At 34.8% G+C, this 25714-nt stretch overlaps 1 protein-coding gene across 3 annotated transcripts; it reads right to left on the minus strand.

Annotated features, from left to right (window-relative positions):
• Window positions 1-362: 362 nt before the first annotated feature.
• Window positions 363-17811, minus strand: LOC149189552 (casein kinase 1-like protein 2). Of its 3 annotated transcripts, none has more exons than XM_089411843.1 (14): window positions 17130-17809; window positions 16933-16973; window positions 11520-11589; window positions 11277-11425; window positions 11078-11173; window positions 10870-10940; window positions 7028-7089; window positions 6744-6807; window positions 6569-6653; window positions 6354-6480; window positions 6098-6180; window positions 5868-5970; window positions 5337-5482; window positions 363-996 (listed from the first exon to the last, which is right to left on the minus strand). In XM_089411843.1, exons 1-14 carry the CDS (start codon window positions 17203-17205, stop codon window positions 976-978), a joined length of 1194 nt encoding a protein of 397 aa, XP_089267969.1. In that variant the 5' UTR covers window positions 17206-17809; the 3' UTR covers window positions 363-975. The 3 variants fall into 3 exon arrangements, with proteins under 3 accessions (XP_089267969.1, XP_089267968.1, XP_089267967.1); XM_089411842.1 differs by having other exon boundaries at window positions 936-4982; window positions 17130-17810; XM_089411841.1 differs by lacking the exon at window positions 363-996 and adding an exon at window positions 5062-5205 and having other exon boundaries at window positions 17130-17811.
• Window positions 17812-25714: the final 7903 nt, after the last annotated feature.

Consider the following 25714-nt stretch of genomic DNA (forward strand, 5'->3'; position numbering starts at 1 on the left):
GATTCAGAGTTGTAAACTTGAGAATTTGGACCCAGACCTAACCTCGGAATGAATATACAATATACACAATATAGAGGTACTCGATACCCGGTGATTCTTGGGTGTATTTTCTATTTTAAGATATGATTAGAATGGCCCATAAAATTATTAAAGCATATCCTAGTAATTTATAATTATCACCTCAAAAACTCTGGCAAACTTAAAATATTGTCCATTTCTCCCAGGGACTCATCAAACATAGTTTGCTAAAACAAAACAGGTAATTATCAACTCAAATACCCTCCCGCAAATATAAAATATTTCCATTTTCCCCAAGGGGCTTGTCAAAACAGATCTCATAGGTTGCTGAAACAAAACAGAAATCCCACTGGAAAAGCAACTTACCAAAATTTTGAATGTATGAGTTTCAATACATGGTACCAAAACATCTGCCAGTTAGTTCTGAAGAACAGATATCTTGAACCTGCTATAAAACGTCTTTAAAAATGCATATACTGAAAACATTTAAAGCCAAACAAAAGCTCATCTACAAAACCAAATACTGTCCCAAATTTTTTCTGATCTCAAATTCATTGATTTTATTCAGTGCTCATTACAAAAAGTAAACTTTTTTGTAATAAGATCTGATGAGGGCTGCTTCAGAAATCCAAATTCATTGTCTTTAAACAGGACTCACTGAACAGAAACCCCAGCAATGTAAGATGACCTATATGCACTTTCTACACAGTAAATTAGTTTCAGAGGGCACTGAATACCTTTATAAATGGTGAAATGGCATCATCCATATTATGATGGTGGCCCCCAGCTGGTGAGGAACCATGGAATTGGGGCAATAAAATACCTATGAATTTGAAATTTCATCATTTCTGCATCAGAGTTCAGTTTCAGAACATGCTCAAATCCTGATTGATATGACCAGAACACAGACCCAAGAATATTAATTGTAAAGGGCAAAATGATCTCAACCGAACATGCTCAAAATCTGACTCTTCTTACCTGCAAAGAACATAAAGCACTGTGACTACTATAACTCTACTATCAATAGAGTAAAACAATAGTGGCGGTCAATGTTTGAGTCTTTTGGATCTGCCAAATATTAGTGCCAGCAAAACCTTTTGGAAATCTTTCGAGTGTCAAACAGAAACAAGAACCTCACAAACAAACTTCAAGAGAACTGCAAAAACATAATCATAGTTCCCCATTTCCTCAAATAAACAAAGTTGCACAAAGAGAACTAGAAGCAAAAGCTGACTACAATCATACACCATAACACTAATCCAAAATTAAAAGAAAATAACTGAACACACATATAACAAATTTTCAACTGCTTTATAGCCTTATTTTTCCATTAAACTCCCTACAAACATTCACAGCAATGTTTAACGCACTAGTTCATGCAGAATATAGTTTAAAATGTTCTTTTTAAAGGCCAATGACTAGCAGTATACAAGAATATCCCACACCTAGTCCGATTTTGTGATAAATTAATTCAAGCTGAGAAAAACTAGAGATGTGTGCTAGTCATTACCAGCAATCTGTGCCACGAAATTGGTATACACACATTAAACCCAGGAAACACAAAGGAAGGCATGGCAAGAGCAAAGTATGTTCTCTTGAAATACTGAACACTTTATACATCATTTCTTCTTTATTTCAGTGCACTAAGATTACTTGAGCACAGGGCCAGAGGTCACATAGAAAGATGATAAAAGTAGCAACCACTAACAAACACATAGCAAGAACTGCGAGTCTTTCTTGAAATATAGGACACACTATATTAGAATATTACTGCTTCAGTGAAAGATTTATGAGAAATTGTTGGAGTTTGCACATTTCAATGTTTTACATCTTCAATTTACAAGATCCAGTGATGAAAAGAGCAAAAAGGCCTAATCCTTCCACAGAAATTGGGGTGCAAGGTAGTAAAAATGTAGTTTTGGAATTATCAAGCAACCTCAGTTAACCAAACCAGTTGTGAAGATATTCTTCTAAATAACATCGTCTGTTTTCTATGCTTTGCTGACAATTCCATCTCACATACTTTCATTGCAGAGGATTAAATAACCTCAGGGGCCAACCAACCTAGGCCCCTGAATTGCAATGCCTACTACAATTGTAAAACCTCAACTAATACTTTCCGCTCTTTATCAAGGGAGGCACATTTAATGCCTTGCAATGTACCCCTTCATAATTCATAGAATTTGATGCCATGCTGATATTTCCATCACACATACTTTTTGTTGCTGAGGATGAAATCATCTCAAGAGCCAACTAACTTGGGCCCCTGAATTGCAAATGCCCAATACAATTGTAAAACCACAAAACTTCAATTATCAACCCCAATTACAGCATTCTGCCCTTATCAAGGGAGAGGCATTTAAGGCCCCTTTCAATGTAGCTTCATAATTGCTAGAATTTGAAGCATAGTTCGGCAATCTTCTCCTAAATAACATTTTCTGATCGCTATGCCTTGCTGAAAATTCCATATCACATACTTCCATTGCTCATGAGGAAATAATCCCAAGGGCCAACTAAATTGATCCCTGAAATGCAGGTGCCCAACAAAATTGTAAAACCAGAAAGCTTCCATTATCAATCTCAACTACTGCTTTCTGCCCTTATCAAGAGAAAGATTAATGCCTTTCAATGTAACTTCATACTTACTAGAATTTCATGCACCATGGTTAATGACTCGGAGCTTGAGCCCTTTGGAACCTAATGGAGAGCATTGTTGACCTCTACCATTGGAAAATGAAAATGGGCTAATATCTACAGCAGGAGACAGAATTGAATTGGCCTCAGTCACCACTACTTGCCTTCTTGAATCTGTGGCTTGTCTTGATGTGCAGCTACTCTGACCAACAGATGACAGGCACATACCTTGTGGTTTTGTGATCCCTATACCTCCTTGCAAATCCAACTTACATTACCTTTTATTGTCAACCACCTTTCCTACTGTTAGCAACATTTTCCATCCCTTGGTGAAAAGTTAAAACCCACAACAGGAGATTATTGATAAAAGCATTTGTACTTATGGATCTAGGGATAGTTTATTTTTTCAGGGATCATCTTCATATAAGACATCAGTCCTTTCTGCCAAGGGATGCAATACTTTGTACTCTTACCTATAACATACCCAATTGTGCCCAAGCCTGCATTCTTAAAAATTTAACGCAGCTATCTACCACTCTCAAAGTGTTGTTGTATGCCATAAACCTTGCAGCATCTTTCTATGTCTTCCTTTTGAGGGGATTTTGTGGCTGACTTAGTTTCATATTGGGAAAGTGGACTGAATTTCATTCTGTGTATGTTGTAGATAAAGTATAAATGATGTATACCTTTGAGGACAGGACCAATCCTTTTATTGAAAACACAATGGATAAATATACTGTTATATAGATCCTTCTGTACAAATATTTTTATGAATAAATCTCCTTTGTGGGTTTACACCAAGGGATAGCAAAGATTCTTGACAATAAGATGATATAGTAACTTAAATGCACAGGTAGGCATTGGGATCATATAACTACAGAATTGGCATACTGCCCAGTTTTCAGCAGCAGGCAAGCAGTGGTGGCAGTTGACAGAAGTGTACACCAGTGTTGGATCAGCCTTGTACAACATTGAATCAACCTCAGCCACCCCTGCTGCCTGATGCTCATCTCAATGTGCCATTACTCTGACCAACAGAAGACAGGCACATATCTTGTGGTTTTGTGATCCCTACACAGCACAGCTCCTAGCAAAACTAAGTTACATTATTATTTTATTTTCAACCACCTTTTCTATTATCATTTTTATTGTCAGCACCCCTTTTGCCATCCATTGGTGAAAACTCATGAAAGGGTCTATGCAGCATAGCCTATCTTTTCAGAGCGCGTCTTATGCACAGGCACATTGGGCCTTTCTTCAAAGGAATGCATCGTTGTATTCTACCTCACACATACCCAAACACACTTCAGAGTTCAACTTATTCCCAAAATTTGAAACAAAGCCAACCACAATATTCCTTCAAAAGGAAAATCAGAGAAAGATGCTCCAGGTGCTTCAACTTTCCTAGGGAAAATGTACTTTTAACATCTGACCAGAGATCCACATGCAGCGACTACTCTAGAATTGCAGAGAACTATTTTGTTCCTATGGTTTGCAACAAATGGCATTCCACCCAAGAACCAATAAATTGCCTCTGAGTATAAAGTAGTTAATTATTTTCCTACTATTGCAGTTACTTATCTGGAATCTACTTGAGAATATAAATGTTTGGTATCAGACTACTGTCAAGCATTTATAGATTTGTGCCAACATCTACATATATTGCATGTCAAGAGAAAACAGATGTCACTCCCTCCAGTAAAGGAGTCAACCAAGTGAGCATGGACAAACCTCCCACACATAAGAAATAGATAGTCTTCCAAAACAGCACAATGAAAAACAAGAGCCTTCTTATATAACATAGATTGACAAAAGGAATATCAGTATAGTGATTAATATGCTTCGCCTGTCAATGATCTTAATAGTTACTGCTCTTCTTTCACTCTGCATTTTTCATTGTTCATGTAATTGAAATATACTAATCCAGCTGTTAAGCTACCAGCATGTTAATGTAAAGAGGGCACAATGTTTGAAAATGTTCACAAAAAAATTTGCTTTTGAGAAATTCGCAATTCACTTATAAGGTTGATTATAATTTTTTAAGATGACTGCCAATCTCTCAAAAAGCTAAAATTCTTATAAGATTGCTAATTCCCTTACAATATTATTAATTAATTAAAAACTAAACAAGAAGTTAATGAAAAGAGGCAACAAAGCAATCACAAAATAGTCTGAATTTTAGTAAAAATAGTGCTGCCCGTATATAGGGAAGAACTGGAACAGGGGATTTTAGAATTTTGTGTGATTGTCTGTACAAATATTATACACAAAAACACCATATTCTGAAGTGTACTTCAGTTAATAATCAATATTCCAATAGTGTGGTCTAGCTGCACGCAAATTAAGATTGCATGCTTGTTAAACAATTGGCTTCCCAATGTGGAAAGTAGGGCACAATTTGTACAAATATTTATAATCTAAAAAAAGCTTTTATGTACACTCAAACCAGACTAATCAATATCTGGTAAAATGTATAACAAATAGTGAAATTGAACTGCCAGGACATAGATCATCTTCTTTGAGAGCACAACGCCATACTAGCACTTCAAGAAACTAAAAACAGCAATAATTCATTAACTAGCAGAATTATGAATACAGAATGGTGGCTTTCTTCATTCCTACACAGTTGGACCATAGCAGCATTTTCTCAAATGGCATATAAGTTTCAACCAATTTGAACTTACCACGTCTTTTGAAGTACGAGATTCATGGGCAACAGGACTCTTGAACTTAGGTAAACTACCAGAATTCACAACAGCTATTGGCATTCTTTTGTGAGCAAGATCAACAGCAAAGTTGTTACCATCATTGTCCTTACCACCTTGATGACCTGAAGTTCAGGACAAATCACCAGACAAAAGAATTAATGTTATATTAAAAAATAAAACCAACATATATATACATATATATGCATGTGTACACGTATATATGCTTGTCTACTGCGAGAAAACAACATGACCATGCACATCACAATCCTTTTCACCAAATATAGCTGCCTTAAAAAGAATAATGTGGAGCTTAAGTGAAATTGTATAAATAAAACCTACAGAAGCAGGTGGACTGATTCACTGAAACTTTCTGTATTTCATGTGTCAAATAAACAATACTGTGCTATTTTAGAAAGCTTAAATAATTACATTCATTACCCTTGCCTAGAAATTTTGGACCTGAATGCCTATCCAAAGTATTATCAGACTGATCATAGATAATAATACCTGAATGCCTATCCAAAGCTGCACCTGCTTTTGCGGTCGGGCCGGTACCTGCTGTGGGCCCAGTGGCTGCTGTGGGTCCTGTGCTCGTTCCTCCAACAGCACCCTGACGAGCAATCATCCCATAGAATCTTGCAGCTCGGATGAATGCTTTAACCGGATTGTTTGAAACAATGTCAAATTAAAACTGGAAAGCATTTTGTAGACTGATTGCATATAGATAAAGGACTTACAAGGGCCTTCTGAGGTGGATGAGCAATCTGTGTTTGTTGATATTTCAAAATGGTCCAGTCAAAAACATAGTCAAATTGAAATCCTGCACACATCAAGAAAATATCAATTGAACAATATATCTGTGTATCAGAAAACAAGCTATTCAAGTTCTACACCACCAAACTTAGATGTTATAAATCGTTAAAGTTGTAAATGATGGTAAAACCTTAATAAATTGTTATTGTTGTAAATTACTACAGTGTACATAATATATACCTTCATGAATAAAAAGATCACGAAATATCCTCCTCAGATGAGCATAATCTGGTTTATCATCAAAGCGTAATTGGCGGCAATAATGAAAATACTTTGCAAACTCGGATGGGTAAGCCTTGCACAAGACCTGAAAAATGTGCATACGATAATCTGAATTTTGAAATATAAATCCATCTGTAGTATCAGAAGAGTTAGCACTGAATAAAAGTTTTTACCTCAATGGGAGTTGCAACCTTCTTTTCACTGATCTTATCATACTTCTGCTTTTTTGTACCAGCTTTCAAACCCTGCCAAGGAAGACTGGAAAAATGACACTGTATTGTTAAATCCAAATCATATTCTCAACAAATAATGCAATATCTTAGGTAAGTATAAGAAAGAACAACTAACCTGCCTCTCAAAAAATACAGCAGCACATATCCAAGAGATTCTAAATCATCTCTTCGGCTTTGCTCTAACCACACAAAAAATAAATTGGAGCAATCCAAGTTAATAATCCATAATAACTGCAAAAAGACAAAAAAACTACAACAAATACAAAGCCCTTCCTAAATTATATCCAAGGAGATTGTCTAGGAAAGGTAAGCATCATATCAACTGACTGATCCGATACAGCATCATAAAGAACACTCCAATTTTTGTGTTCATGTAAGGAAAAGTTCACCTAAACTTACCAATGCCAAGGTGAGTATTCATGCTTGCATATCGAGCAGTTCCAGTTAAATTTTTGTTCTCTCTGCAGCACAAAATCTAAATGTTAAGTTCACATTTTCAAATTTGTTCTCCACATATAGCATGAGGTTTAACACATCCAATACCTCCTAAGGAAAGAAAACAATTAACTCTACAGATGAATAATGAAAAAAAAAATTGTAAGATGACGACAATATTCCTAACTATTGACTGTCTCAGTACCTTTAAAGGCATTTACCAAAAACATGATAAACAAGAGCAGAAAGTAGGGAAACTCTGCACAATAAATGCAAGTGACTACACGAGAAAGTAAAAAAAACAAAGCTCAAAGAAGCATATTTTCTTCAAAGGGCACTGATTGGTGATTTTTTTCACAATTTCAATCTTGTTGACTAATATGCACAAATTCAATTTACATCAATGTCCAATGGTAGACTGCACGCAAAAAGAGATATGCACCAAAATCAGCTTGTGATCTTTTCTTATTATAACCTCTTGTAACAAACCATCTTTAAATCCTATAGTTAGTAGGATCATGTATAGTCCACTTGGGATGGCAGGGCAACCAGCAGAGCCTGTAAAGACATATATCCTACCCAATTTAGCCACAACAGAAACTAAGGCATGCAACAAAACATAATTTCATACGCTGCATTAAATAAATACATGTACAATTAAACCAAATCTGATCATGCCAAAATGAAAGGCAAGTGCATTTAACAAGCTGGTGAAAAGAAATGGTGTAGAAAATCATGTGTAGCTTTCAATTATTATGAAGAGTTGAATTACACTGAAACAAATAAATGCTACTATGGAAGAAGTCCATTATATGAGAATAATAACGAGACACTTAAGCATCAATTTAAGTAAACAATGTGAAAACAAGTAGGTAGCTCTGCAAGTCTGTCCAACCTGCAGTCACCAACCTGCCCCCCCACAAAACATAAAAAGAGCAATGGCATAGAACAGTTTGTAGAGGTTAAATGAGTAATGTACAGTACTGATCATACCACATCATGATAACGCACCCATATCAAGGTGGATATATTAAATTCTAGATAATCCAGTTATGATTCTGCTTTTATATGTAAAACAGTATCACATGTTTCCCAATTTTAATTAAATGATCAATATGCCAGAATATCAATTCATCCAATATGCCACATGTAATCTAATATGAATTCATTGCATTTGGGGACAAAAATGCATGGCTTAACTTAGACGCCTTGTGCCATTATTCTTTGAACGTTTTTGCATGCAATTTGTGTTCAGTCAATTTGTAAAATAGTTGAGAAACTTTTAGGCAAATTGGGATTCAAACTAATCTCTTCCTATTGGTATTTTGTGCTTGGGCTTTTCCTAATATGATGAGCTCTCAGCTCCACTCCTTTCTTTGTGAAATTATTTATAATGGTCATTTATTAGCATTCAGCATTTACTTTACATAAATACATTGCACACTAAGTACCTGAGTTAATAATGAATAAAAAAGAAAAAGGTTAATTAACGTCTTTCTCAAGAGTTTGGTCTCCTCTCTATTCAACCTCTGTGCTGATAAAGTATCAAAGTCGTGGTGAGAAGCAACCAAGGCTTGAAGCAGGTGAATGCCTAGGCACTGGCCTATCCAATGATGGTCCAATGAACTGCCATAAGAGTCAATGAAAGAAACACCCTAGTGTATCCGCCACCTAGTAGAGCAGAGATATGTAGCCACCATCATATACCTCATAGAAGCTGCAATTTTGATAAATATGGGTCCACTACAACTATAAGTCATCATTGCTGTTTGATTTTGATAAATACGGGTATGGTGGGAGTCGTCATTTTGATTTTTAATGTATTGTTGTTGCTTTTAGAGGATTGTTCATTGAAACAACTGTCGCTGGTAACGTAGCATGGGGTTCAGGAACTAATAGGAAAACCTGAGTATCTGTATCACATAAGCCATCAGATTGATAGCATTCACTGCCCAGTGCCAATTCAGAATACAATCTTAAGTTGCCTGGGTATTTGAGTCTGGGAAGGTTGTTGTCTAGGGTGAGCTGCCCAGGTGTGTGGGTCCACTCCTTTTAATGGATATTAGTGAATTGGACTTGAAGTGAATGTGATCCAACTGCCAGCCAGGCATGGATATTCACTTCTTTTAAAACGTGCCAGGTCACCAGTCTTGAGGCAAACAAATTTATTTATTTTTCCTTTAACATTTCAGAAATCTGTGACTGTGAGAGAATGCAGCTGGTGCAAAATTTTGGCTTGGTATCCTGAAGATGGGAAAGTAAGTCATAAAATTCTAATCAATCTAATTCTAAGTCGAGTTTGAGTTGACCCTTGACTAAGTCAAAGGTTTAAAACATTGGTTGAAACGTTTAGCATCTAGTCTTTAAGATGATAAGAGGGTGGGTATTTTGATCCACTTATGTGTGCACAAAAGTTCAATACAAGCTCACACATTCAACCACTACCTTTGAGTGGCCCTATGGTAACCTCATAGGAATTAAACCCTTGGTCACTAATGAAAAACTCCACTCTATAGCCTTTACTGTGGTGACAGTGGGTAAACTTCCTGAGTTGCAAGACTACAAGATGCAGTACAACTTAGATTTATGAGCCACTACACACTATATCACTAAGTATCTGTTGAAGGACATGTTGGGGATGCATTCTCATTTCATGTAATAGCTCTAGTGCTTTAACCACCTGCTATATGTGTTTTTCTCATTTTTGGCTAACAAGCAATTGATATGCAACTTGGAGTGATGAAAATTGGTGTGCATGTCTACAGGGTAGTTGCAGGGCCATTGACTGCATGTATATAACAGAAGCCAACATCCCTTTTCACCTATCGTCCCAAAGAAAGTACTCTGCTGCTCATTACTGATGCCATCCTGCCTTCGAGCTGATTACTATCCATTGGTCATGACTGAAATTCTTCTTCTCTTCCAGCATTGTCCTTGTACACTTTGACGATAAATCAACCATTTAATGACTTAGGCATGCTGATTTCAATTGATCAAACCAATAGAATGTTTTCTGCTTGTCAAGCTTCTAGGAGGAACAAAAATATCATTATTTTATAATGCTGAAGCACTAAGAACATCTAACTTAAAATGCACTTGGTCCTTGGTCATACCCAAAAGAAGATAAATCATAGCCAGCTGCAATTTTATATACCACATACAATCTTATAAAAGTTAGAATTTGATGTATTTAACTTTGAATTTCTTATATTCTTAAAGATTTCATATTTTGAAGGGTTGTGACTGGATCAAAAATTACTTGAGATCTCATTATTCCTAGATTGCTTATCGTATTTGTATAATATCAAGAAATCTTTTTGCTTTCCATGCACATACAGAACACCAAGTATAATGTACAAAGTTCAGTTTCTAAACATCAGCTCCCAGTTAGGGGCTAAGAGAGCAAGCACACCAAACTGCAAATCAGGGCAGCACAAAATGATGTAGAATGCACAAAATTTTGTATTAAAAGATTTATAGATTATAGAGTTTAGATATATCAGATTGCATAATATACTAACTATTATGTATATCATATATCTAAACAACAATAAGCCTTACAAGTCAAGACACACAACAAATTGCCCCATGTTTAAGCAAAGTTTATATATTCCATATGTACCCTTTCAAGACCTATAAAAGTAAAACACTAAGTGGAATATAATTATTATGTGAATCTTCAACCTCTTCAAAGGATATTATTAGAAGATGAATCTATGAAATACAGAAATATAGCTCTACTTTGTTCCAAACAGATAATATTCTAAAATATATAGAAGAACAAATTTGAATGAATGAAATATCACCTGTAAGGGATGTGCTTGTGACTCACTGGGTCTCGATACTTCTTTGCAAGTCCAAAATCAATGATATACACCTTTGAAAAAGGAAAAAATAAGCTTGCAATGGAAGTTTCCGACAAGAAATAATTTTGAATAAAAGCATCCAATTGCATACAGATAACAACTAGCAGAAGCACAAGGTTGCATTTCTTATATGGAGTAAACAATATACCTGATTTGCTCGCTTCCCAAGGCCCATGAGAAAATTGTCAGGTTTGATATCCCTGTGAAGAAAATTCTTTGAATGCACATACTCAACCCTATTCAACTGCAAAATACGATGTTCCATTAGCACTGTGAATTCCCACAAAAGTCCTATTTAAAAAAAAAAAATTATAAGTTACATCAAGTAGTGCACTCAGAACTCATACCATCTGATCTGCAAGCATGAGAACAGTCTTCAAGGAAAACTTCCTACCGCAAAAGTTAAAAAGATCTTCAAGGCTAGGCCCTAATAAGTCCATCACAAGGACATTATAGTCTCCTTCAACACCAAACCATCTTATGTTTGGAATTCCCGCTGCAAACGAACCAAATAAAAGTAAGCTCATTTGAAATAACCTTCAAGAATTTTCCATCAATTAAATGTGAGTAAAAGGTCAAGATTTTCTTACTTCCTGCTTGTAGGACCCTATAAAGCATAGATTCATATAAAAGCTGTGGGTGTTTAGTCTTCGCATTTTCCTGAAGACAAAACAATGTGAGCATATAAAACTTTCTTTGATAGAGGACCACCATTAATCTACATCCAAGCCATAATTTTTTGGAAATTCAGCGAAATACTATACCAAGCAATTGACAACCACATCAAATGCATTCATCTATAGTTGAATAGAACTAGTGGGTATATTTCTAAGCTCATATGCGATATCAACAGTAACAACCCAAAACTTGAATTTCTCCAAAAAGCACGGTAAAATGTTTTATGGATGTGTTTTAAAATATAAATATTAAACTGTAAAAGCCAATCCACAATCAGCAAAACCTCCACTCTGCCAAATACCTTAGCACTCCATAGATAACAAACAATATTGAAAATCCCCTTTTCCAAACAACCAGTGAACATTTAAAACAATTAGAAAGGCCCGCACGCACCAGACTACATTCCCCATTAGAAAAAGGAATAAAGAAATTATGTTGCACTGAACACAGAAATATATTTTGAAAGGCAAAACCATGGTGTATGCTTTATCAAAGGGAGATATGTTACTGATAATCTAATAGTTTTGGAAGAAAGAATGGAATGGGTCAGAAGTTTAAAAAGCTTATGAACATGAAAAAGATTTAATATTAATTTTGAAAAAGCTTATAATCATTTAAAATAGTCATTTATTCTTACTATGGTAAATGTCCTAGAGTTTCATCATTTTCTCCTGCATGCCATAGAGATATGCTTTGCAGATGAGGCCCCATGCCTAAACCATAAACGACATCAAATTATAATCTTAAGAGATTGAACTATGCCAGCCCATCAGGGAGAGTTGCCCACTAGTGCCAACTCTCTATGTTATTGAAACAGAGACCCTCTCAGCTATTTGCTTCAGACAAAGGCTGGTATTGAGGCCATGAGGAGAATTCCACTTCAAGGCCAAAAAAGACACCTCATTAATGGATATTTTGCAGACACTTATTTCCTCAACATTTGTGGAGACCCGGCATCGTATACAACAACACTAGAACATGTTGGCTTCTCTTGCACAGAGTCAGTCTCTAATATATAATGGATATGCATTGTGTCAGAGACAGCCTCAAACAAAGTCTTGTGTGCTGTGTGGTTTAGCACCAAGTTGAAGCAGTGGTTGTGACAATAACCCATGTTCAAATCCTGGCAAGCATGCTCCTCCCTTTGTGTGGGCTTTGAAGAATGTCTCTATTGATTATATTGAATATTCTTGATCTAGCCTTCAGGCAGACTATTGTATGGCACTGTCAAGGTACCAGCAACCCCTATTCTTCACTTACGTGTATGCGTATAGGTCAATGACGTCAATCTCATATCCAGGTTTACCATCCACAAAAAAGACATGTTCTCATTTTAAGAAAACACAGCCTCAACCAACTCCCAAAGCAGCCAGAAAACAGGAGCTGTATGAAGAACCAGCTAAGTCAAATTTTTACATCTAGGCACCCTCTTTGCTTTTGTAGCCTTCCCTATAGATGTATGATAATTGGCTGTGTAGAGACTTCAATAGAAAATAATGGAATTGACCACCAAGCCTCTATCATTAGCAACCCATCACAAAATCTACACCAAGGTGCTCATTGCTTCCCATGTCTACTGCTCTTCATGTTGGGCACCATCAGGCAAATATCATGGAAAAACAGAAAATATGACATGTTCCTTTTGTGGGGCCAAAAATTAAGGTGAAAAAGGATTTCATCGAGTGAATTGGAATGTGTTGCATCCAAAAAAAAACAAACCTAGATTTGACTAATGTTTCTGTGATCTCAATTAAACAAGTAAATTACTGAATTTAATTAAAGCAGGAAATAAATTCAAACCATAGCTTCAATCACAGAATAGCTGGAAATTAATAGTGGAAGCCTAAAAAAGTTTCACACATACACAACTAATTACTTCTTCAAATTCAGTTTCTTATTACTTCCAAAAACTTACAAGGAAATCTCCACAGTCTGCTTAAAAGCAGCAGCTGCACGGTTAATAAATCACACTGAAACTGAGATGTATGGCCCACTTGAGAGAGGCATGACCTGCTGGAAAAAAGCAAAAAACTGCTGTATGGTATGGCCCACTTGAGAGAGGCATGACCTGCTGGAAAAAGCAAAAAACTGCTGTACGGTCTGTCTGCATGACTGTGTACACATGTCCATACAGTCGTAAGAACTTCCTTACAACTGTACAGATCCGTCCATACAACTATATAGATCTGTCTGTGGTGATCCATTCCATACAACTATATAGATCTAACTCTACAGACCTGCTTCTGTACGGTCTGTCTGCATGACTGTATAGACATGTCCATACAGTTGTACGGATTTCCTTACGACTGTACAGATCCATCCATACAACTATATAAATCTGTCTGTGATGATCCATTCCATACACTATATGGATCTGCCTCTCCAGACCTGCTTCTATATGGCTGCCCCTTTCTTGAATCAACCAACTCTCTCTCTCTCTATCTCTCTCTGCCTCCTGGTCACTCCAACCAACCTGCTTGACCGTGACAAAACCTGTCTTTATACTTTTGGCTGACACCAAAACTTTAATCTGTATTTGAGATTACTCCTAATATAAGATGCATGCATGAAATACGCTTCTTAAACTCAACAGCTAAATATAAGACTTCACATTTTTTACTAAAGTGGATTACAAAATAGAATTACTTTATTAAATATCTCAAACTACTATTTGCATGTTCACACCAAAGTTCAAACCTCTGCAGAAGCTCTTATCCAAGCCATAATTCTCAACGCTTCCTCTTAGTAGGGAAGGAATTCTGTGCCAATCCAAGTCTATGTTTGAATGCCTCAGATTTTCTTTTGGCCAGGGGCTTGGTCAAGAGTCAAAATATCACCTATTGCTGATGTATGGGAATAAATTGAAGCTTCACTACTCCCTTCTGAACCCTATCTCATATGAAATGATATCAAATCTATATATGCTTGGAATTATCATGAAACACTAGATTGTCAAACAGTTTGATGCAACTATGATTATCACAGTAAATGGTTGTGGGATCCAACTCCTGATCAAACAATCCTACAAGTAACTTGCAAAGCCACCAGGATTCACAACCAACATTACTTGCTAAGTACCATCAAATCCTACTTCCTACTAAACCAAGATGTCATCGTTGATCCCAAGATAAAGAAGCACCCTGAGGTGCTCTGCCTATCTACTAGAATAACAACCCAATCTAAATTTGAATACCAATGCATCTTCACTTCACCATCTCAAGATATTTTATATCATACTCCAATATGCCCCTCATATATCTTAGCACACATTTTGTACGACCTAATGCTCCTACCTTGGCTCCACCATGAACTGACACAAGGTGTTCACTGTGAAGCATATATCTAGCCCAGTGTTGACCAAATACGTCAAGGAACCTGGGATCCATCAACTCTAAATCATGGGATCCACCAACTCTAAATCTGAAGTTCTCACTTCAGTGATCATGAGCATGGCCACATGTTTGCAGTCCTCCATCCACAACCTCTTTGCGATCTCAACTGCATACTTACCCTACCTAAGGAAAATATCCCCTCACTTCTACCAAGCCTACAAACCCAAGAAGTAATGCACCATGTTGATGTCCTTCATCTCCAACTTAGCTACCATGTCTACTTTGCAGCTGCAATGAGCTTCTCTACACCTGTAAGAAACAAGTCCTTCCCAACAACACCAAAATGAGCAAATCAATCCCAACAAATATATGATATAAGTTAGAATTTGCTTTACTTTTGGTGAAGCCCATACTCTGCAGATATCCATCTATCTTGGAATACCATCCTCTTAGTTCCTATTTGAGCCCATACAAAGCATTCTTAAGCCTGCAGACATGGGACTCCTTCCCATTTACCCTAAAGCCCTGAGGTTGTTCTATGTACACTTCTTCCCCAATGATCCCATTAGGAAAGATGCCTTCACATCCATCTATTGTATCATCCATCCCTTAAATAAAACTAAGGACATAACTGCTCTAATGGAGGTGTACCTAGAAAGTATAACAAATGTCTCCTCATAGTCCACTCCCTCTTTCTGAGAGAACCCTCTTGACATGAACCTCACTTTGGATTTCTCACTGCTTCCATCTACTACATGCTTGATCTTGCAGAGCCACCTAGAACTCCACTTGGAACTCAAACCTAACTTCCCCATCTGATCTCGGCACTATTTCCCAAACATCATTCTTCACATTGAAGGTGTACTCCTCCACCATGGCATCCCACCATACCTGTCAATCTACTGCCTCTTGAAAATTGGAAGGTTTGAAATCTAGAATGTTGCTCATCAATGCCATGTATTCTAGCATTTTCTTTGAAGGTCTAATCTCTCTAATTGTGATCCTAGGAGCCTCAACTCGCTCTTGAGCATCCCTCAATGTCTAATTGAACCATCATGACCTCCAAACAGAAGTGGAAGGGGCTACTATCTTCCCCTCTTCACCTACATATGCCTAGTGTTGAGAACGATGTTATCAGAACTGAAAGCTGAACTAGACAAGGGTCAGACCGGGAATTGACCCATACCATAACTGGAGCCAGCCACAAAACTGGGTTGAAAACCCAGTAAAAACAAACATGATGAAGGTTGGTCCGGATCACAAACGGCCCATTCCATTCTAACCAACTTGTTTGGTAACCGAACACTGATACGGGAGATAACCAGCCAACTGATCCACTTAAAAAACTGGTTCGGACCCCAGAAGGGGCAAACTGGCCCAGACCGAACAGTTCCGATAATACTAGTTGAGAAATATGTCATAGAAAATGCGTCATATCTAGCATCCTGAGAAGAGGAGTTACATATTTCTACTGATGACTATAATAAAAAAGTGTGTGTACATGTAATACATGTATAGAGGCAAGTTTTATTGGATAATATGCTCTTATGCGTTATGGATGAGTAGATATAGATATGTAAGGGCATTGAGAGTGAACATCGAGTGTAAGAGTCCCCAAAGTATGGTGATACATGCTTAACTTACTGCAATTGTTACTCTGCGATCTCCGTTCGTGTGCTTCTTTGATTACATTACTTCTCACACACTGTATCCACATGTACACTCGTTTATTGCCAGTTCTCAAATTGTATATGTATACATGTCTACATAGGTTTTTCACACATAATCAGGTGATTTCATCATGTTAAATACTGTTATTTATAATACAAATATCCAACAAAACAAACCCCGGAGCACAATCCAAATATTAGAACAAAGTCGCAAACCAGAGAATCAAATTGTAAACTCTAACTAAAAAATGAATTATATTTTTGCCATTATGTACTGCTAATTAAATTGAATCGATGTTCAAAGGATGACACAAAGCACATACCAGTTTAATGGCGACTTCCTCGTTGGTTTGGTCATTGGTTCCTGTAATTCACCAAAAAAATCAGTTAAATTTCCGCAAGTCTTCCCTATTAAACCTTATAATTCCCTTAAAAGTCCACAGCACTAAACGAATTCAGATGTTATAAAGTCAACGAAACAATTACTCTGGAAATGCGAAAAAAAAAAACGGAGCAAAACCTAAGTAGATCTCGCCGAAGGAGCCGCTGCCAATTTTGCGCCCCAGTTTGTACTTATTGCCTACTCGTGATTCCATGTCACAGGATCGAATTCCCTGCACCTACTCTTACCACTAAAAACGAGCGTTAAAAACCTCACGGTGGCCGAATTGTCCCAAACCCTCGTCTGTACACAAAAAAAGGTTCAAAAAAAGGAAAATCCACCAAACTGAATACAGCAACTTCCGTATAGAACAATATAGGTTAACCTGGGAAGCGGGCTAGAGGGACGAGGAGAAAATAAAAGAGCCGCAGGGCTTCGGATTTACAGAAAGGATCCGCGGATTGAGACTGGGGAACTGAAAGGACGCAGAAATTGTGAAGAAATTAGGGCGTGGTTAACTAGGAATTCTTGAGTGGGAAGCCGACGCGTCCGGTGGTCGACTGCAAGTGCGGTTGTGACATGGGAATTGCGTCAGGATCAGGTCACGGGTTCGAATCCCTCCCTCGGTAACTTTGTATATGTTTTCCTTTCAACCATCCGACTTTGTTGACTTTGAAGGGGAAAGGATGATGCGCGTTGAACAAGGAACGAATGGGCGAAGTAGCCGGGGCGTGCACGAAGATGCCCCGCTACCTCGGAGGGGGACGGACCGCAGAATTTAAGGGCCACCTCAGGTTAGGCCTTCACTGGAGTTGGATTAAATATGATGTTACTCAGCGACCAATGTGATGTTATATATAGCCTTCATTGCGGGATGAAATTCTGGGATGAAGTGCAGTGAAGTATGTTTTGTAAAGTTGTAATGATGATTTAATTCTAAGGGTATAGTTATGGTTCTTTCCTCAGTTTTTTTTTTTAATAAGTGGTTGGTGAGATAATTGAATTTTTTTTTTGGTTTTGTTTTGTAAGGTAAGGTAAAAGATTTTATTCGGCCTGGAGTATGCCGTAAAACTGCTTCTGCTTGGCTAAGAGCTCGTCTTCCTCGGACTTAAGGAAACAGGTTAACGGCCCAAGACCCAGAGGCATCGGCCCAAGACCCAGAGGCATCTGGCAGGAGTGAAATTACGGACCACCAGCGGGTTATTACAGGTGGCGTGGTTTTCCTTGATAACGGTGATGAGTCAAATCGACATTCGCGGATAGCAGCCAGAGATGGTTGTCCTCACTGTTGGTTTGACACCTGAGTTTGATAGGTTTTGCCACGTTCGGAAAAAAAAAAAAAGGTAAAAGATTTTATGTACTGATTTTATTATTGGAGTTTACAAAGAAGTATATATAATAATAAATAAAAATAAGTGTTATATGGTAATTTAGTTTATAGAAATAGTTGGAAAATATATAATGGATGGTTAGATTTTATATGATTTTTGTATAGAATGTTTTTGTGTTAGTATTTTTTTTTGTTAAAAGATAATTAAAATAAGAAAAATATTATTTAAAATTTGTAAATGAAAATTATTATTTATTTATAAAATTTGTAAAAGAGATTGAACTGGTTATTTTAAAAAAATAAAATAAATAAATAAAAATAAAAAAATTTAAAAAGTAAGTTCATATGAGTAGTTATGGATCAGTGCGTGTATATATATATAGTTTTGTTAAAATATTTCACAAAATTAAGAATGCTAAAAAAAACACAGAATAAAAATTAAACAAAATAGTTTTTATGTGAATTAGGTTTTTGTAATTCATATTATAAAATAGTTTTTATATGAATTAGGCTTATGTGATTTATATTATGAATGTTGAGAGATATTTTGGTAAAAAACATATAAAGAAACTTTAAGTCGGGGCCTTTGGAACTATCTAGTGTGGTGTGGTTAATCTTCGGCATTAGATTAAATAGATGAAGAGAGTGTGGTGTGGTTCATCTTTGGCATTAGATTAAATAGATGAAGAGAGATGTTTTGGAGTCTTTAAAATATAAAATAGTTTTTAGCTTTTTCCATTAGTTATAAGTTTTTTCCTTACCTTTTCTATTTTGATTTAGATTTTTCTATTTTTTTGTTTTTTCTTCTCTATTTAGTTTTGTAATGGAACTTTAATTTTTCATCAATAAATTGATTAAAAATAAATAAATATATTAAAAAACAAAACAAAAGGTTTGCCTAAGTAAATAAGTAAATATTTATAAAAATCAATTAGATTTATTTGTGGTTAAGAGAAAGAATTAATCTCTCAAAAAAATCATTTTTTTACAAATTACATTATAAACTTTGATGTGATAACTTCAAACTATGATATATATAAACCACAACATGTATATTGGGTTGAAAATGCAACAAGAAAATCTTGATTTAGTTTTCTCTTGAATTAAATTAGGAATAAAATTATAATTCCACATCACAAGACAACTTGTACAAGTTAACTAAGTCAATTTGACTTAGTTGTATCTTGATTTAGTTTTCCCTTGAATTAAATTAAGAATAAAATTGTAATTCCACATCACAAGACAACTTGTACAAGTTAACTAAGTTAATTTGACTTAGTTGGCTTTGAGGGTCTAACTCGAGGCAAGTAGAGTATCTCCTACTTTCTAGGAGCACGGTTGACTTTATTTTGAGTTGTAATTAATTAACTCAGTTTAACTGAGTTAAAGTCAAAGTCAGTTAAACTAGTTCCAACTGATGGAGGAACTAGTAGGAGGTTAGATAGAGGGGTGTTGTTTCATGTGTTAACTGATGATTCGCTCATAAATAACACATGCATGGTTGATATGAGAGTTACCCACTTGAGATTGGAGTTCAAGGGCAACGTACTATCAATTGTATAATCATCCAAATTGTACAAGTGGTACATGCACTCAGAGGAAGGCCTATGAGGATTGCACAATTCATATTAAGGAATTTCCCTAATTAATAGGGGGCTAATTCCCAAGGAAACAACGCAATGAAATAGGGACTTGGGCAAGCAAAAATTGGTAGTATTGGCCAAGGGTTGTCCAAGAAATGATTATGTAATGTGTTGATTGAATTCTTTCTCATGCTTAGTGATTTCTTGCTCGCACTTGAGCAAAACATTGTAATCTTCTCATATTTCTCGACTAATGATAGGTGTTTTAGTTGTGAACTAGTAGGAGGTTAGATAGAGGGGTGTTGTTTCATGTGTTAACTGATGATTCGCTCATAAATAACACATGCATGGTTGATATGAGAGTTACCCACTTGAGATTGGAGTTCAAGGGCAACGTACTATCAATTGTATAATCATCCAAATTGTACAAGTGGTACATGCACTCAGAGGAAGGCCTATGAGGATTGCACAATTCATATTGAGGAATTACCCTAATTAATAGGGGGCTAATTCCCAAGGAAACAACGCAATGAAATAGGGACTTGGGCAAGCAAAAAATTGGTAGTATTGGCCAAGGGTTGTCCAAGAAATGATTATGTAATGTGTTGATTGAATTCTTTCTCTTGTATGCTTCGTGATTTCTTGCTCGCACTTGAGCAAAACATTGTAATCTTCTCATATTTCTCGACTAATGCAATATACATATAGGTGTTTTAGTTGTGGTTTTCTCCAGGAAATAATTATTTAATGTGTTTATTAAATTCTTTCTCTTGTATGCTTAGTGATTTCTTAATCGATTAATTATTTTCATTGATGAATAAAGTAGATTCAAATCTATTGTTTTAATAAATTACCATTAACACTTTAATCTAAAAAAATTCTATATTCAATTAAAAAATACATGGAAAAATAAATATTTATAATTAAAAATAACTTATAAAATAATAAATATATTATTTAATATTGTTTTTATAATAAAATTATATGAAAAAATAAATAAATAAAAATAAAAAATGATTGAGCAACATTAAAATAAAGATGAATTTGCTTTATTGGGCATTACATAGACAACCTCAACTCTCTCCACCATTATCACAACACGCAAGGTTTATCATGAAATCCATGTTGAAGTGCCCTTGTAAAGTTATAACAAACTATATAAAATTTGGGACTAACACCCCGAAACCTCAAAAGTATTAGGCCTACATCTAGACCATACACATTCCAAAATCTCACACACTTTTGAATGGAAAGGTAATCATCTCCATATTTAAAAATGTTTAATAATAATTTTATAAAAATATTTATATAATTTATATCTGTCAATAATGTTGTTTAAAATATATTTTTGAATACATAATTGGATTTAGTATAGTATTTTTAAAAATCTCTCACAAATTAAATAATTTAAATTCAAGTTTTTTAAAAAAATTGTTTAATTTTGAATAAAATTAATCTGAAAAATAATGGTGGAAAAGATCATTTCCTTTATAAATTAGATTACTCCATTAAATATAATTTGGGTAGTTAAAAAATTGTTTTTTAAATTCATAGACTTGAATTTCAATTAAACTAACATAATATTTCATAACATAACAATCACCAATTAAACTAACATAGTTAAGTGATTGGAAATTTATTATTATCTTTCTCACTTAAAATTAATTTTAGCACATAACATATTAAGTTCATAATAAATATATAAGATATTCAATTCATAATAAATATATAAATGTAAAATAATAATAATAATTTAAAACTTTGTTATTTAATAATCTTTATAAGCTATGACATATATATATATATATTCCTTTTATAATATATAAAATATTTATATGGAAAAATATATTAAGTAAATTATTTAAAAAAATAATTAATACCAATTATTTATATATATAAAACCAAACATGACATAAATTTTCATTATTATATATTTTAATTTATTTTAATTAATATTTTCATTATTATATATTTTAATTTATTTTTATCTTAATTAAAATAAATAATAAAAAATTCTAATTTTAATAGTTTAAGTATTAGTCAAACTAAAAAGTTATATATTATATATTATTACATTATATATGTTTTATTTTATTTTATTAATTTAATAAAAAAGATTCTAACGATAATTTCTAACTTTAATGATTGTACTATTAGATTTATATTGTATTATTATGTATTTTCCTTTATTTAATAATTGATATAAGAATTTTAATCTCACAGCATTCCATCATTTTTCTATTAGATATTTATTACCTTTGGCTTATTAAAGGAATTGGTCAAAGGTTCTTTTATTCTTGCATAAGATATAACTTTTTAATCTGTCATTGTCATTCACATGGTTTTGGAATACTTATTTATCACTCACATGGTTTTGGAATACTTGCACCATTGGCGAGATATTATTTTTTTTTTTTTTTTAAATGGGACTATTTGAGGAGATAAATGTGAAATAATTAGTGGAAAATGATAGGTTTGATAATTTAAATATTTCTTGTTTTTGTATTTTTAGTTTATAATTATTTAGTAATTTTGTATTTTTAGTTTACACTTATTTATTTAGTAATTTGATCGATAAGTTTTTTTATTTGTGAAAAAAAAAAATGTAAAGCTTGATAATTTAAATTCATTTATGTATTTTTAGTTTACAATTATTTAGTAAACTCAAGATCTAACAAAAAAAATTGAATTGTTTTAGGCGAGTGAAATAGTGAAAAATTTATTTTATTTATTGAGTGTGAATAATAATAAATAAATTTTTCAATGAAAAAAAAAAAAAAAACTCGAGATTTAAAAGAAGTACAAATACAATATGTTATCACTCCGTAATTTTTGAGGTTGCAGAGTAAATCACAAAGGTAACTTTAAAGCCACTTTCTTTAGAAACTGGGAATCTAGCCCTTCTAGTTTTAGAGAGGGATCTCTATATGATTTAGCTTTATTTTATTAATGATATTAGGCTAGTTATCATGTTCAAGTTTGGGTTTTATGTATTGTTGGGTTGAGATAGTGGAATTAGGCCATTGGGCAATGGAGTCACAGGTTTAGGTTGATCAAACACAAAGTTTACAAGCTAAACTTACAGGGCACGGTAGGCAACTTCACTGGATCCTTTAATATTTATGATGTGAAAGAGAAAAAAAAATAAGGCAATCCAATTAATAAACAAAGCAATTAAGAATTCATTTTTAATTTTCAGTAGAAAACATAGAAATTATTCATAAGTCAGATAGATACAGAGTGTACTTTTAAATAAATTATGTTCGTACTCTTCTTAGAATAATTTAGATTGTAGAAACATATATGAAAAAATAATGAAAACATTTAATAGAGAAAAATGCACTTCACCAATGAAATTGATGCAATAGTCTTGTAATGCTTGCGCTGTATTACTATATATGATCAAAGGTAGCTCTGTGAGCTTCTTTACAATATAAGTCATTTCTTCAAAATTAATCCCAACCCTTCATAATTCGAATTATGAAGTACTTATAGAAAAATTTACAAAATATCTTGATTCAAAATATCAAGATAGGATCCTAAAAATATCTAACAACTAATTACAAAAGTAGTACAAAAATTTAGGAATCTTCTAACTGTTGGAACTGTTGGTACTAACTTCGAGGAAAATTGTTGATGACTTGGCCTCAAAATGTGTTGCCTTGTTGTTTGTCTATTGGAGATGAAAATCTTTCACTCAATAGTGTCACACAATTGATCCCATCTTTCATCACTGGGGATAGAAAGATTGAGTAACTTTCTATACACTTCATCGACTTCAGTATACTTCTCAAAGGTTGGCTTGTTGATGAAGATGTGTTTGATTTCATGTTTGATAGTTAAATCAAACTCCAAAGCTTCTAAGAAAGCTTTCCCTGTGATGTGTCCCTTGATACCTGCAAATTTGGATTTATCTGTAGCAATAATGTAGAGTTTTTTACAGTAATCTTCCAAGTTGATCAATCTGTCATTTGGTGCTACTAATCCTGGTAATCCTCTTTGGTTCAATAAATTGAACTTGGTGTGAAATCTCTGGACAACATTTTCCAGAGTCTGAGTTTTGGTCTCCAATTGGGTCATCAAGTTTCTTTTCTGCAATACTTTCTTAATATCCAAGATAGTCTCTGTCCTATTTGTGATCTGCATATGTTCTAATTCTGATATGGTCTTTGAATTTAACAATTTAATCATGGTATGGCCTCACCTGGTTTGTGTCCCAGGGAATTTCTAACATGTTCTATCGTTGTCTTAGATCTTTCTATCATCTCTTCTTACTCAAAAATGATCTGAATGGATGGCCAAATATCAGTCATGGCTTGACTAATTTCCAGCAAACATTTTCCCTGCCCTGTGCCAAATTTTGAGCCATCAGTGACTCATTTTCCAAACTTTCAATCTTCTAGGTAAGCTGGTGAGATTTATGCAACTAAGCGACATATAAGTGTTCATTTTCAACTTATGTTCTTCCGGATTCTTCAATTTATTCTTTAGCTTGTCATTATCTTGTCTTTGAAGAGACAGGTCTTGCATGAGTTTGTTCAGGTCACTTGATGCTCATATAGAATCTTCGGTTGTCCCTGCAACATAAATTGGTATAGCTATGACTACAGTCATAGCTAATTGCACATCATCTTCTTTTTCTTTCAGTAACTTTTCTATTTGCTCTTCCATCTCCTTAATATGTACATTTTGCTCAATGATGAGTTTGAGCATGTCTTCTTTATCCTGCTCATTTTCTTCTATCTCTCTTGCATGTGGATCCTCTGTAGATGGTAATTCAAGCTGCTTTATAAGTGTCGCTATATCTATATTATTTTTCTTCAAAATTTCTTCCACTGCTTTGACATCACTGGGATCATAACCCAGTTTGATCACCAGGTCCTCCAATGATTTGATTTTGTTGTCTTTTGCTAATGAGGAGATTTTCTCCAGCTTTAACTATGATTGGACATTGTTGAGTGATGTCCTTAACTTTGAAGCTACCATAGCAGTGTTGGTCATGGTGGAGGAAATCATTTCTCCAGATTGTCTATGCATATCCATTTGATCTATAGGATGTATATGCTTTGCATCAAATGAAAAAATAGTCTTCTTGTAATCCGAAGGGGACTTTGGGAATGGCACTTGAGCTTGTAAAAATGCCATCTGCATTCTTCCTTCCTCGCTAGAAAATGTTGTTAATAGTCTATGTTGGGAAGTAGAGGTCTGTTTCCAAAACTGAGCATATGTGTTGGCCTTGAGTGTTTCATTTTTTCTGTTTGATTTTCAGAAATTTATTGAATATGTTTGGCTCATCTTGATTATCTCCCAATTCTGTTCACTGCATTAATTTTGAAGGATCCAGTGAGGTTGAGGAGGATGGAGTTGCAGATAAAATATCCTCTGACCTTGTTGAGACCTGTGTACCAATCATGACAATGGTTTCCTGCCCTTCTTCATGCTGAATGGTGACTATTTTGGGGTCAGTGTTCTGCCTTTTCTGATAAATAATGAATTCCTTGGCACTGATTTATGTAACTGGTGAAGATCTTTCTTCCCTTGGTCTTTTGTTCTTCTTCTCTTGAGGCACTAGAGTTTGGGAGGTGGTTGTTGACAGAGTCTTCTCCTCTGCTTCTTGTAGTGTGTTTTCCTCCCACTGGTCTTGATTCATGAATTTCTCGATCTCTGGTCTGGGGGTATGATTATAAGGTGTGGTTTTGTGCTCCACCCTTAAATTAGAAATTATACTGAAGGGGTCATATGACCAGGTAAAACTTGGGTGGAAATTCATTTGTTTGAGGATTGAATCTGCCTCATTCCTTGCTACTCTA

This window comes from Pinus tabuliformis, chromosome 3_1, assembly GCF_031772625.1.
Source record: "Pinus tabuliformis cultivar Carrire ecotype Pingquan chromosome 3_1, CPIR1, whole genome shotgun sequence".
Taxonomy (NCBI): domain Eukaryota; kingdom Viridiplantae; phylum Streptophyta; class Pinopsida; order Pinales; family Pinaceae; genus Pinus; species Pinus tabuliformis.

Bases quoted from the DNA above. Each gene is read 5' to 3' on its own strand.
- LOC149189552 (XM_089411841.1), bottom strand. From the start codon at position 17,205: ATGGAATCACGAGTAGGCAATAAGTACAAACTGGGGCGCAAAATTGGC. The intron at 16,974-17,129 runs GTTTTGCTCCGT...GGTGAATTACAG, and splicing joins CTTCGGCGAGATCTACTTAG to GAACCAATGACCAAACCAAC. The intron at 6,181-6,353 runs GTATATATTATG...TGATGTGTGCAG, and splicing joins TGATCTTTTTATTCATGAAG to GATTTCAATTTGACTATGTT.